General features: G+C 43.3%; 1 protein-coding gene across 4 annotated transcripts in view; it reads left to right on the top strand.

The window, feature by feature from the left end:
* The window catches only part of SYT16 (synaptotagmin 16), a 123,719-nt gene that overhangs the window by 90,633 nt on the left and 18,398 nt on the right, over positions 1 to 14,688 (top strand). For 3 of the 4 annotated variants that reach the window (XM_073638710.1, XM_073638708.1, XM_073638707.1), the window contains 2 exons: positions 8,999 to 9,211; positions 11,017 to 11,243. In XM_073638710.1, the coding sequence (XP_073494811.1) occupies positions 8,999 to 9,211; positions 11,017 to 11,243 (440 nt within the window). The remainder of the gene's footprint in view (positions 1 to 8,998; positions 9,212 to 11,016; positions 11,244 to 14,688) is intronic. The other variant, XM_073638709.1, reaches the window with a different exon arrangement.

Raw genomic sequence — 14,688 nt, 5'->3', positions numbered from 1 at the left:
CACCTACTCTCTCTTCCAATAGGTTCTCTAGCCTGTAAGGTACTCTCTCCCTTATGTCACCTACTCTCTCCTCCATTAGGTTCTCTTTCCTGTAAGGTACTCTCTCCCTTCTGTCACATACTCTCTCCGCCATTATCTTCTCTTTCCTGTAAGGTACTCTCTCCCTTCTGTCACATACTCTCTCCTCCATTAGGTTCTCTTTCCTGTAAGGTACTCTCTCCTTTCTGTCACCTACTCTCTCCTCCATTAGGTTTTCTTTCATATAAGGTACCCTCTCCCTTCTGTCACATACTCTCTCCTCCATTAGGTTCTCTTTCATATAGTACGCTCTCCCTTCCGTCACCTACTCTCTCTTGCATTAGGTTCTCTTTCCTGTAAGGTACCCTCTCCCTTCTGTCACATACTCTCTCCTCCATTAGGTTCTCTTTCCTGTAAGGTACTCTCTCCCTTCTGTCACCTACTCTCTCTTCCATTACCTTCTCTTTCCTGTAAGGTACCCTCTCCCTTCTGTCACATACTCTCTTCTCCATTAGGTTCTCTTTCCTGTAAGGTACTCACTCCCTTCTGTCACCTACTCTCTCTTCCATTACCTTCTCTTTCCTGTAAGGTACCCTCTCCCTTCTGTCACATACTGTCTCCTCCATTAGGTTCTCTTTCCTGTAAGGTTCTCTCTCCCTTCTGTCACATACTCCCTCCTCCATTAGGTTCTCTTTCCTGTAAGGTTCTCTCTCCCTTCTATCACATACTCTCTCCGCTGTTACCTTCTCTTTCCTGTAAGGTAGTCTCTCCCTTCTGTCACATACTCTCTCCTCCATTAGGTTCTCTTTCCTGTAAGGTACTCTCTCCCTTCTGTCACCAACTCTCTCTTCCCTTAGGTTCTCTTTCCTGTAAGGTACTCTCTCCCTTCTGTCACCTACTCTCTCTTCCATTACCTTCTCTTTCCTGTAAGGTACCCTCTCCCTTCTGTCACATACTCCCTCCTCCATTAGGTTCTCTTTCCTGTAAGGTACTCTCTCCCTTCTGTCACATACTCCCTCCTCTATTAGGTTCTCTTTCCTGTAAGGTACTCTCTCCCTTCTGTCACCTACTCTCTCTTCCATTACCTTCTCTTTCCTGTAAGGTACCCTCTCCCTTCTGTCACATACTCTCTCCTCCATTAGGTTCTCTTTCCTGTAAGGTACTCTCTCCCTTCTGTCACATACTCTCTCCTCCATAAGGTTCTTTTTCCTGTAAATTACTCTCTCCCTTCTGTCACCTACTCTCTCCTCCATTAGGTTCTCTTTCCTGTAAAGTACTCTCTCCCTTCTGTTACCTACTCTCTCTTCCAATAGGTTCATTTTCCTGTAAGGTACTCTCTCCCTTCTGTCACCTACTCTATCTTCCAATAGGTTCACTTTCCTGTAAGGTACTCTCTCCCTTCTGCTACCTACTCTCTCCTCCATTAGGTTCTCTTTCCTGTAAGGTACTCTCTCCCTTCTGTCACATACTCTCTCCTCCATTAGGTTCTCTTTCCTGTAAATTACTCTCTCCCTTCTGTCACCTACTCTCTCCTCCATTAGGTTCTCTTTCCTCTAAAGTACTCTCTCCCTTCTGTCACCTACTCCCTCCTCCATTAGGTTCTCTTTCCTGTAAGGTACTCTCTCCCTTATGTCACATACTCTCTCCTCCAATAGGTTCTTTTTCCTGTAAAGTACTCTCTCCCTTCTGTCACCTACTCTCTCATCCATTAGGTTCTCTTTCCTGTAAGGTACTCTCTCCCTTCTGTCACCTACTCTCTCCTCCATTAGTTTCTCTTTGCTGTAAGGTACTCTCTCCATTCTGTCACATACTCTCTCCTCCATTAGGTTCTCTTTCCTGTAAGGTACTCTCTCCCTTCTGTGACCTACACTCTCTACCATTAGGTTCTCTTTCCGGTAAGGTACTCTCTCCCTTCTGTCACCTATTCTCTCTTCCATTACCTTCTCTTTCCTGTAAGGTACTCTCTCCCTTCTGTCACCTACTCTCTCTTCCAATAGGTTCTCTTTCCTGTAAGGTACTCTCTCCCTTCTGTCACCTACTCTCTCCTCCATTAGGTTCTCTTTCCTGTAAGGTACCCTCTCCCTTCTGTCACATACTCTCTCCTCCATTAGGTTCTCTTTCCTGTAAGGTTCTCTCTCCCTTCTGTCACATACTCCCTCCTCCATAAGGTTCTCTTTCCTGTAAGGTTCTCTCTCCCTTCTATCACATACTCTCTCCGCTATTACCTTCTCTTTCCTGTAAGGTACTCTCTCCCTTCTGTCACATACTCTCTCCTCCATTAGGTTCTCTTTCCTGTAAGGTACTCTCTCCCTTCTGTCACCAACTCTCTCTTCCATTAGGTTCTCTTTCCTGTAAGGTACTCTCTCCCTTCTGTCACCTACTCTCTCTTCCATTACCTTCTCTTTCCTGTAAGGTACCCTCTCCCTTCTGTCACATACTCCCTCCTATATTAGGTTCTCTTTCCTGTAAGGTACTCTCTCCCTTCTGTCACCTACTCTCTCTTCCATTACCTTCTCTTTCTTGTAAGGTACCCTCTCCCTTCTGTCACATACTCTCTCCTCCATTAGGTTCTCTTTCCTGTAAGGTACTCTCTCCCTTCTGTCACATACTCTCTCCTCCATAAGGTTCTCTTTCCTGTAAATTACTCTCTCCCTTCTGTCACCTACTCTCTCCTCCATTAGGTTCTCTTTCCTGTAAAGTACTCTCTCCCTTCTGTCACCTACTCCCTCCTCCATTAGGTTTTTTTCCTGTAAAGTACTCTCTCCCTTCTGTCACCTACTCTCTCATCCATTAGGTTCTCTTTCCTGTAAGGTACTCTCTCCCTTCTGTCACCTACTCTCTCCTCCATTAGGTTCTCTTTCCTGTAAGGTACTCTCTCCCTTCTGTGACCTACACTCTCTTCCATTAGGTTCTCTTTCCGGTAAGGTACTCTCTCCCTTCTGTCACCTACTCTCTCTTCCATTACCTTCTCTTTCCTGTAAGGTACTCTCTCCCTTCTGTCACCTACTCTCTCTTCCAATAGGTTCTCTTTCCTGTAAGGTACTCTCTCCCTTCTGTCACCTACTCTCTCCTCCATTAGGTTCTCTTTCCTGTAACGTACCCTCTCCCTTCTGTCACATACTCTCTCCTCCTTTAGGTTCTCTTTGCTGTAAGGTTCTCTCTCCCTTCTGTCACATACTCCCTCCTCCATTAGGTTCTCTTTCCTGTAAGGTTCTCTCTCCGCTATTACCTTCTCTTTCCTGTAAGGTACTCTCTCCCTTCTGTCACATACTCTCTCCTCCATTAGGTTCTCTTTCCTGTAAGGTACTCTCTCCCTTCTGTCACCTACTCTCTCTTCCATTACCTTCTCTTTCCTGTAAGGTACCCTCTCCCTTCTGTCACATACTCTCTTCTCCATTAGGTTCTCTTTCCTGTAAGGTACTCACTCCCTTCTGTCACCTACTCTCTCTTCCATTACCTTCTCTTTCCTGTAAGGTACCCTCTCCCTTCTGTCACATACTGTCTCCTCCATTAGGTTCTCTTTCCTGTAAGGTACTCTCTCCCTTCTGTGACCTACACTCTCTTCCATTAGGTTCTCTTTCCTGTAAGGTACTCTCTCACTTCTGTCACCTACTCTCTCTTCCATTACCTTCTCTTTCCTGTAAGGTACTATCTCCCTTCTGTCACCTACTCTCTCTTCCAATAGGTTCTCCTTCCTGTAAGGTACCCTCTCCCTTCTGTCACATACTCTCTCCTCCATTAGGTTCTCTTTCCTGTAAGGTTCTCTCTCCCTTCTGTCACACTCCCTCCTCCATTAGGTTCTCTTTCCTGTTAGGTACTCTCTCCCTTCTGTCACATACTCTCTCCTCCATTAGGTTCTCTTTCCTGTAAGGTACTCTCTCCCTTCTGTCACCTACTCTCTCTTCCATTAGGTTCTCTTTCCTGTAAGGTACTTCTCCCTTCTGTCACATACTCTCTCCTCCATTAGGTTCTCTTTCATATAGTACGCTCTCCCTTCCGTCACCTACTCTCTCTTGCATTAGGTTCTCTTTCCTGTAAGGTACCCTCTCCCTTCTGTCACATACTCTCTCCTCCATTAGGTTCTCTTTCCTGTAAGGTACTCTCTCCCTTCTGTCTCCTACTCTCTCTTCCATTACCTTCTCTTTCATGTAAGGTACTCTCTCCCTTCTGTCACCTACTCTCTCTTCCAATAGGTTCTCTTACCTGTAAGGTACTCTCTCCCTTATGTCACCTACTCTCTCCTCCATTAGGTTCTCTTTCCTGTAAGGTTCTCTCTCCCTTCTGTCACACTCCCTCCTCCATTAGGTTCTCTTTCCTGTTAGGTACTCTCTCCCTTCTGTCACATACTCTCTCCTCCATTAGGTTCTCTTTCCTGTAAGGTACTGTCTCCCTTCTGTCACCTACTCTCTCTTCCATTAGGTTCTCTTTCCTGTAAGGTTCTCTCTCCCTTCTGTCACACTCCCTCCTCCATTAGGTTCTCTTTCCTGTTAGGTACTCTCTCCCTTTTGTCACATACTCTCTCCTCCATTAGGTTCTCTTTCCTGTAAGGTACTGTCTCCCTTCTGTCACCTACTTTCTCTTCCATTACCTTCTCTTTCCTGTAAGTTACTCTCTCCCTTCTGTCACCTACTCTCTCTTCCAATAGGTTCTCTTTCCTGTAAGGTACTCTCTCCCTTCCGTCACCTACTCTCTCTTCCATTAGGTTCTCTTTCCTGTAAGGTACCCTCTCCCTTCTGTCACATAGCCTCTCCTGCATTAGGTTCTCTTTCCTGTAAGGTACTCTCTCCCTTCTGTCACATACTCTCTCCTCCATTAGGTTCTCTTTCCTGTAAGGTACTCTCTCCTTTCTGTCACCTACTCTCTCCTCCATTAGGTTCTCTTTCCTGTAAGGTGCTCTCTCCCTTCTATCACATACTCTCTCCTCCATTAGGTTCTCTTTCCTGTAAGGTTCTCTCTCCCTTCTATCACATACTCTCTCCTCCATTAGGTTCTCTTTCCTGTAAGGTACTCTCTCTCTTCTGTCACATACTCGCTCTTCCATTAGGTTCTCTTTCCTGTAAGGTACTCTCTCCCTTCTGTCACCTACTCTCTCTTCCATTAGGTTCTCTTTCCTGTAAGGTACTCTCTCTCTTCTGTCACCTACTCTCTCTTCCATTACCTTCTCTTTCCTGTAAGGTACCCTCTCCCTTCTGTCACATACTCTCTCTTCCATTAGGTTCTCTTTCTTGTAAGTTACGCTCTCCCTTCCGTCACCTACTCTCTCTTCCATTAGGTTCTCCTTCCTGTAAGGTACTCTCTCCCTTCTGTCACCTACTCTCTCTTCCAATAGGTTCTCTTACCTGTAAGGTACTCTCTCCCTTATGTCACCTACTCTCTCCTCCATTAGGTTCTCTTTCCTGTAAGTTACTCTCTCCCTTCTGTCACATACTCTCTCCGCCATTACCTTCTCTTTCCTGTAAGTTACTCTCTCCCTTCTGTCACATACTCTCTCCGCCATTACCTTCTCTTTCCTGTAAGGTTCTCTCTCCCTTCTGTCACATACTCCCTCCTCCATTAGATTCTCTTTCCTGGAAGGTACTCTCTCCCTTCTGTCACATACTCTCTCCTCCATTAGGTTCTGTTTCCTCTAAGGTACTCTCTCCCTTCTGTCACCTACTCTCTCTTCCATTAGGTTCTCTTTCCTGTAAGGTACTCTCTCCCTTCTGTCACCTACTCTCTCTTCCATTACCTTCTCTTTCCTGTAAGGTACTCTCTCCCTTCTGTCACCTACTCTCTCCTCCATTAGGTTCTCTTTCCTATAAGGTACCCTCTCCCTTCTGTCACATACTCTCTCCTCCATTAGGTTCTCTTTCTTGTAAGGTACGCTCTCCCTTCTGTCACCTACTCTCTCTTCCATTAGGTTCTCTTTCCTGTAAGGTATCCTCTCCCTTCTGTCACATAGTCTCTCCTCCATTAGGTTCTCTTTCCTGTAAGGTACTCTCTCCCTTCTGTCTCCTACTCTCTCTTCCATTACCTTCTCTTTCATGTAAGGTACTCTCTCCCTCCTGTCACCTACTCTCTCTTCCAATAGGTTCTCTTACCTGTAAGTTACTCTCTCCCTTATGTCACCTACTCTCTCCTCCATTAGGTTCTCTTTCCTGTAAGGTACTCTCTCCCTTCTGTCACATACTCTCTCCGCCATTATCTTCTCTTTCCTGTAAGGTACTCTCTCCCTTCTGTCACATACTCTCTCCTCCATTAGGTTCTCTTTCCTGTAAGGTACTCTCTCCTTTCTGTCACCTACTCTCTCCTCCATTAGGTTTTCTTTCCTGTAAGGTACCCTCTCCCTTCTGTCACATACTCCGTCCTCCATTAGGTTCTCTTTCCTGTAAGGTTCTCTCTCCCTTCTATCACATACTCTCTCCTCCATTAGGTTCTCTTTCCTGTAAGGTACTCTCTCCCTTCTGTCACATACTCTCTCCTCCATTAGGTTCTCTTTCCTGTAAGGTACTCTCTCTCTTCTGTCACATACTCTCTCTTCCATTAGGTTCTCTTTCCTGTAAGGTACTCTCTCCCTTCTGTCACCTACTCTCTCTTCCATTAGGTTCTCTTTCCTGTAAGGTACTCTCTCTCTTCTGTCACCTACTCTCTCTTCCATTACCTTCTCTTTCCTGTAAGGTACCCTCTCCCTTCTGTCACATACTCTCTCTTCCATTAGGTTCTCTTTCTTGTAAGTCACGCTCTCCCTTCCGTCACCTACTCTCTCTTCCATTAGGTTCTCTTTCCTGCAAGGTACTCTCTCCCTTCTGTCACCTACTCTCTCTTCCAATAGGTTCTCTTACCTGTAAGGTACTCTCTTCCCTTATGTCACCTACTCTCTCCGCCATTAGGTTCTCTTTCCTGTAAGTTACTCTCTCCCTTCTGTCACATACTCTCTCCGCCATTACCTTCTCTTTCCTGTAAGGTACTCTCTCCCTTCTGTCACATACTCTCTCCTCCATTAGGTTCTCTTTCCTGTAAGGTACTCTCTCCTTTCTGTCACATACTCTCTCCTCCATTAGGTTTTCTTTCCTGTAAGGTACCCTCTCCCTTCTGTCACATACTCCCTCCTCCATTAGGTTCTGTTTCCTGTAAGGTTCTCTCTCCCTTCTATCACATTCTCTCTCCTCCATTAGGTTCTCTTTCCTGTAAGGTACTCTCTCCCTTCTGTCACATACTCCCTCCTCCATTAGGTTCTCTTTCCTGTAAGGTACCCTCTCCCTTCTGTCACATACTCTCTCCTCCATTAGGTTCTCTTTCCGGTAAGGTTCTCTCTCCTTTTTGTCACATACTCCCTCCTCCATTAGGTTCTGTTTCCTGTAAGGTTCTCTCTCCCTTCTGTCACATACTCCCTCCTCCATTAGATTCTCTTTCCTGTAAGGTACTCTCTCCCTTCTGTCACCTACTCTCTCCTCCATTACCTTCTCTTTCCTGTAAGGTACCCTCTCCCTTCTGTCACATACTCTCTCCTCCATTAGGTTCTCTTTCCTGTAAGGTACCCTCTCCCTTCTGTCACATACTCTCTCCTCCATTAGGTTCTCTTTCCTGTAAGGTACTCTCTCCCTTCTGTCACATACTCTCTCCTCCATTAGGTTCTCTTTCCTGTAAGGTACTCTCTCTCTTCTGTCACATACTCTCTCTTCCATTAGGTTCTCTTTCCTGTAAGGTACTCTCTCCCTTCTGTCACCTACTCTCTCTTCCATTAGGTTCTCTTTCCTGTAAGGTACTCTCTCTCTTCTGTCACCTACTCTCTCTTCCATTAGGTTCCCTTTCTTGTAAGTTACGCTCTCCCTTCCGTCACCTACTCTCTCTTCCATTAGGTTCTCTTTCCTGTAAGGTACTCTCTCCCTTCTGTCACCTACTCTCTCTTCCAATAGGTTCTCTTACCTGTAAGGTACTCTCTCCCTTATGTCACCTACTCTCTCCTCCATTAGGTTCTCTTTCCTGTAAGTTAATCTCTCCCTTCTGTCACATACTCTCTCCGCCATTACCTTCTCTTTCCTGTAAGGTACTCTCTCCCTTCTGTCACATACTCTCTCCTCCATTAGGTTCTCTTTCCTGTAAGGTACTCTCTCCTTTCTGTCACATACTCTCTCCTCCATTAGGTTTTCTTTCCTGTAAGGTACCCTCTCCCTTCTGTCACATACAGGAAACAGAACCTAATGGAGGAGGGAGTAAGGTTCTCTCTCCCTTCTATCACATACTCTCTCCTCCATTAGGTTCTCTTTCCTGTAAGGTACTCTCTCCCTTCTGTCACATACTCTCTCCTCCATTAGGTTCCCTTTCCTGTAAGGTTCTCTCCCTTCTGTCACATACTCCCTCCTCCATTAGGTTCTCTTTCCTGTAAGGTACCCTCTCCCTTCTGTCACATACTCTCTCCTCCATTAGGTTCTCTTTCCTGTAAGGTACTCTCCCTCTTCTGTCACATACTTTATAAATTACTCGCTCCTCAAAATTTTGGTTCTGGAGATTACTGAATGGTCATGTGTTAGAAAAAAAAAGTTTAGAATTATCTACATTTTTGGAATATTTTGGGTACCTTGCAGTTATTTGAAATTCCTAATCTATTCACATCCATAACCAGAGTGCAATGCATTATGGGATCCAAATGACAATTACTGGCAATGGTCTTCAACACGTTGTTCTCCAGCTTCTGTGAACTAGCTTTCCTGGCATGTTTTGACAGTGGCAGGAGTAGTGGCTTTGCGGTAGCTGGAGGGCAATAGGTTGGCGACTAAACAATATATATTTACTTGTCTAGAATAGTCCTACTATAATCTAAATCTGGCTCCTGCAACCAATGGAGACCAAGCTGTGAGATTTGATGTGGTCACAAGGTACTGAGCCAAAGGGTCATGGGTACCTCATCTGAAGGTAGCTTGGACCCCATGGGATGCAGGTCTTCTACTGGTTATTACTCGGCCAAAAGGAAAGTCTAGACTTTATATTTTATCTTTCCTAGTGAACAGTTATGGGGAGGATGACGAACTAACAACATCTTCAGACAGTGATGAAGAAGTGTTTAAGCAGTTTCAGATATCAGTGTCGCGTTCTCAGAGCTTTCGCTCCACAGTGTCTGAAAAGGCGACACAGGCCGGCTCTGAGAGCAAGCAAAAGTTCAGCCGCTTGTTGTCAAACCACGAGGAGCTGAGCACAGAGGCCTCTGAATGTGAAGGTATTTCTGGAAAAATTCAGTATTTTTCTTTTGAATCTGCAGCATTTTCACATTTTTTGGACCATGAAAAAAAAAATCCCATTATTTTTCTTATTTTTTTTTTTACCCCATTGACCAAAGTTACCTTATTTTATCTATTTTTTTTTTCAGTGTGTGTCCTTTCATCTCTTTTTATGCTTCTTACATTTGTGATGTCTCTTTGTATATTTTATTTTATTACATATTTACTCGAGTATTGATTTTATGGTTTACGTATTTATTTGTGTCTTTGTTTTTTTATACTTTGATGTTGTGGGAATTTCTAGTGGTAAATGTAATGGCTAAAGTTTAGAGTTTATAGAGTATTTATCTGCCTTTTTTTTATTCAAAAACTTATTTACTCATACATATCTAATGTACACACACAAAATATATACATATACATACATATATATATATTTTATACACACAATTTGGATATTTGCTTTCAAAAGGCTCTGTACACTCGAGCATCGTGGCTTCTACTTATTCCGGAGCTGTAACAACTATGCCACATTCATTTTCTAGCAGATACCAGTGAATCCTAGATGACCCCCTTGACCATAACTGGGTCTGCTGGGGTTCTTTATTTATTACAGGCTGAGGTACTATATCTAACTTTGCATCTAGAGCCCCTGGTATAATGTAGTGCTTCTCAGTTTTTTTTCTAAGAATGTAATAGGAAGTCCAATGTTGGGTGAGTGTAGAGCAGGCTCAGGAGCTGAGCCCACCACACACAAAACAGGTGGCAGCTGTGCTATAAAGCCGGCATCCACTGCTAACAGCAGCAACTGGAGCTTGTGCTGATCGCTACTGTTTAATCCCTTAAAATGCTGTCAATTTCTGGAAACAGGGAAACGGCATATAAGTGCAGCGATCCTGTCCGGTCACCTATCAGGCCTCCCACAATGTGAACACGGAGCGCTGACCGGCTGACATGGACTTCATCGAAGACCAGGACATTTGCTATATATAACAATACTGTGGTATTTCAGTATATAAAACATGCAATCAGACAATCTCAAGTAGTTCGAGTCTCATAATGGAAGTAGCATTAAAAAAATATTAACAGAAAAAAAAAAATAAAGTTTTGAAAAATGTAAATAACAAAAAAAATTAAGTTGAATCACCCCTTTTCCCCTTATAAAATGTAGACATTAAAAAAAGTGAAAAAAAGAAATAAAAACACATTTGGAATTGTCACATCTGCAAAAGTCTAATCTGTCGAAAAAAATAAAACAAAATAAAAAAATAAATTTGCCATAACCCCCTCCCCACCAAAAATGCAAGAAAAGGTGTTCAAAATGTCTCATTGTGCTCCAAAATGGTATCAATAAAAATGTCAGCTCGCCAAGTAAAAAAACTGACTTTTTTTCTCAAAAAAAAAAAAAATGATATCACCTAATTTTAATTACCTAAAAAATCATGTTTCCAGATCATTTTGCCACACAATGAATGCTGTAAAACGGAAACTCAAAAAATAATGGAATTGCGTTTTTTCGCCATTTTGCCAAACTTGGATTTTTTTTTTCATTTTCCAGTACATTATATGGAAAAGTGAATGGCACTATCCAAAACTTCATCTTGTCTCACAAAAAACAAGCCCTCATACAACTAGGTCTATGTTGATGAAAAAGATAACATTTGTGAAAGTTAGGTATTGATCATTGCATCAGCCTTTAGTTTACATTTGTGTTCTTAGACCCCTACTACAAGAAATTCCATTATCTGGTGGAGCCTAAGAGAATAAAATAGATTTGATTGCTCTGGTCATGTCATCTGTTTAGATTTGGATGTTCTTAGTTACCAGTCCTACAATGAAGAAGATCATGTATCCATACACTCTGCCCCAGCATCAGTGGCTGGCCGGAGTCAAACTGCAGCCAGACAAGAGGCAGTGTCCGTCTGTAGTCATCAGCTCACAGAAGGAAGTCAAGAGATGGAGACTGCTTTCAGCAACAATGGCTTTGAGGAACATGATGCTACGGATAACTCATCAGGTTGGAGTCAGGAGGTAAGACTTGTATCCGGCATGGTAAAGTAAAGGAGGACCATACACAACGGGCAAACGTCTTTAACCCACCTAGTAGACTTTAAGTACTAAGGCAGTGTTTCCCAAACCCCATCCTCCCGGCCCCCCACAGGTCATGTTTTCATGATCTCCTTAGTATTGCACAGGTGAGAGAATTCCTGATGCCTTGATGATACTTCAATTACCTGTGTAATACTAAGGAGATCCTGAAAACATGACCTGTGGGGGGCTGTGAGGATGGGGTTTGGGAAACACTGTACTAAGGTGTTAGTACGAGAATAAGATGATTCATGATTACCTAATTAAGACAAACTCTTTTTATACAGATGTCAGATATGAGCGTATGGACATCATAGAAATCAGGACTTTCTTCCTTGTGCCGTAACAAAAGGCCATCCTATAAGAACAGCCTCAGCTCGTAACAAAAGGCCATTCTATAAGAGCAGTCTCAGCTCGTAACAAAAGGCCATCCTATAAGAGCAGCCTCAGCTCATAACAAAAGGCCATCCTATAAGAGCAGCCTCAGCTCGTAACAAAAGGCCATCCTATAAGAGCAGCCTCAGCTCGTAACAAAAGGCCATCCTATAAGAGCAGCCTCTGACTGGCAGACTTAATGGTGACCACACATCTAAGGGACCTGAAAAAAACTAAACATTAAAACATATTTCCTGTCCAAAGTACAGGTGATAACTTTGTAATCAATGGTGGTACAACTGTTGAGATCCCCACCAACCCAAAAATGGGGCCCTGTTAAATGAAGTAGCGTCTATGCATGCGAGCCATCCATTGTCTATGGGACTGCTAAAGGTAGCTGGGTATAGCGCTTAGCTTTTTCCAGCAGTTCCATTGATAATGATTGGGCAACGATGGGGGGGACCTGTGGCCAGACTCCCACCAGTCACAAATTTATAACTGATAAAGGTTATTCCCAACATTAAAAGTTAAGGCAGCCCCTATAGAAAACTGTGAGCCCAACCATACTACTGAATGATAGAGTTTTTTTTTAACCCTACAAAGAATCTGAAATACAGCAATGCCTTATTTCATTGGGTGGCGTATTATTGAGACTCTACCCTAGAAGGCACAAAAAATAAGCAAGAGTGCCATATATAGACATTATCTGAAGATATGGATCTGTAGCATGGAGATTTAGGGACCCACGTACATTGGGCAAAAAGGTGAATATACGCCTCATATTGCTGCTGGCACATTTATCGAAGAGCTTGCTCTCTTAACCCCCATGCTTGGCCAACCATAAAGAGGAGTAAAGCCCCTATACATTTTGGATAGCTGTTGGCCAAATGGTGGTTTGGCCAGTAGCTATCTTTCCCGACTTTCCAATACATAGAAGTGCTCCTGTGTTCTCTATGGGAGAAACATCTCTGACGATGGCTTATCTCTAGAGAACAAAAGGATTTGTAGTCTGAAATCGAACATGCTGGATCCTTAGCTCCCCCGGCAGATGATGTTGGGGGCCTCCAGACACTTTAGACTGTTGGCTGATCCTATTGGGTTTGGTCAACGTTGATCTAACGTTCATGGGGATCTTATGTCCGTACCAGCCAAGTCTGGAGGCAGCTTATCTCCCATGGAAATAAAAGAATTGGGCTTTGTAGTTCATCATGGCTGATCTTTCTCATCCTTTATCGGGAGAGTTGGGAGTTTCCATACACATTAGATGGTCAGCTGGTCCCCCTGGTTCGGCCAACATTGCTGTCACGTGTATGGGGAGCATTTACTTTTTTTTCCACAAGGACAACTTGTGACAGAAGCTATAAAAATATTAAAAAGCAAAAATGAAAAAAGAAAAACAAAAAAAAGAAAAGGACAAAATCGGTAAAGATGAGCCATTAATCCAGCCTCATTTGCTCGTTGACTGCGTTCTCTACACTTCTTCCATCCAGAGCTTCTCCGTATTATTTTCATTTAATTTAATGTAATCTCATCCATTATGAATAGCACACCATGAAAAAGGGCAGATAGGTCTTCTTAGAAAAGTTGAGCTTTTAAGCTGGACTTCCCTTACAGAAGACGAACCATCACCCCATCTCTCATTTACCTCACAGCCTGCCCTCGGTTCATGCTCACACATAATCCTATTTAGTCTACTTTTAGTGAAGTTAACCGATATCCATGGAAACCATTACATCATTAATCCAGTGCAAAGTTAAACTTTCCAACTCAATAGCATGGAGAGGAGATGATCTTCTACCTATAAATTGTTTTTAATCAAGGCTTGCTTGTTCCTGCTCTGCGTTTCCATTGAACTATTTTCCCCCCATCTGCTGCGTAATAACCCCCCCACCACCTATAATTATAAAATTGAGCGCCAAACGGTCTGATTTATCCCATTTACATTTTGAATAATATTACATTAGCATACACTTCAATTGTTTTGGCGTTGTAATTATATAAGCCAAATTGCTAAGTGCTTTATAGATGTGGAATAGAGTTGTTTGTGCCTTCGTGAACTGTACATTATAATTTTATGCCTCGGAGGAATACTGGAAGAGGATGCACAATTTCTCCACTTTCCAGTTACAATAATGGAAATAAATATTAATGGGATACCACTGCTAGATAAAGAGCAGAAAGCTGGATGAATGCTACGAGAAGCTCCATGACAGCTTCCATTGAGGTTGCCGCCAAACTCAACTGGAAGGCAGTGGGGTGCGAAAAAGGAGAGGGGTCCCATAGCAAATATCAAACTATGACCCCGTTATGGTGCTCAAATTTTACTCTTTCCATGTGTCCGTGGTCAATTCCTCATCCCTCGTCTACTACCAATGCATTTCCTCTGGAAAGTCCTTGCCTAATAACAAATCAGGACGGTGACGGAGTTGTGAACAGTACTCACTATACTATAAGCGCACTTTAAGCAGCCAACCAATCCTCTACTGACATCTTCCTTGCCAGTTACGGAGCAGGGGAACAATTACAGCTGACTGCTTATAGCCCAGCGCCGCTCCGATGACTGGAACCAAGCGGCTGCAGGGAGAATATAACTTAATGTTCTCCCTTTAGCAGCACTTCAAAAAAAAAAAAAAAAGCGATGCACATGCTTAAAACGGTTTGTACCTGCAGATCGCCACTACTGTTTTTGGCTGACAGGTTCCCTAAAAGTTTGCTGGAACAATAGCTAGAGTTTTGGCCACACTGACTGTTAGACTGAAGTTATACAGCAGCACCTTTTTACGGGCAAGTCGTCCAACGGGGAACATCTGTTCAACTTGCTGTCTTGCAACTATTTTAGAACTTTAATTTTGTGGTGAAAAAAAGCCCAAATCGCAAAGACGTAGACACAGAACATCCTACACAGGTTGCAATGTGACACCATAGGTTGTCACTAGTTGTGATGTTGCAATGCGACACTTCGATCTCAATGTGGCATAACAGGTCGACGTATAGCTCTAGAATTATTAGATTT

Source organism: Phyllobates terribilis, unplaced genomic scaffold (assembly GCF_046119375.1).
Source record: "Phyllobates terribilis strain yellow unplaced genomic scaffold, ASM4611937v1 Scaffold_7__3_contigs__length_470593459, whole genome shotgun sequence".
Taxonomy (NCBI): Eukaryota; Metazoa; Chordata; class Amphibia; order Anura; family Dendrobatidae; genus Phyllobates; species Phyllobates terribilis.
Note: the sequence above shows the minus strand (reverse complement) of the source record. Positions and strands in the feature narration are given on the sequence as shown.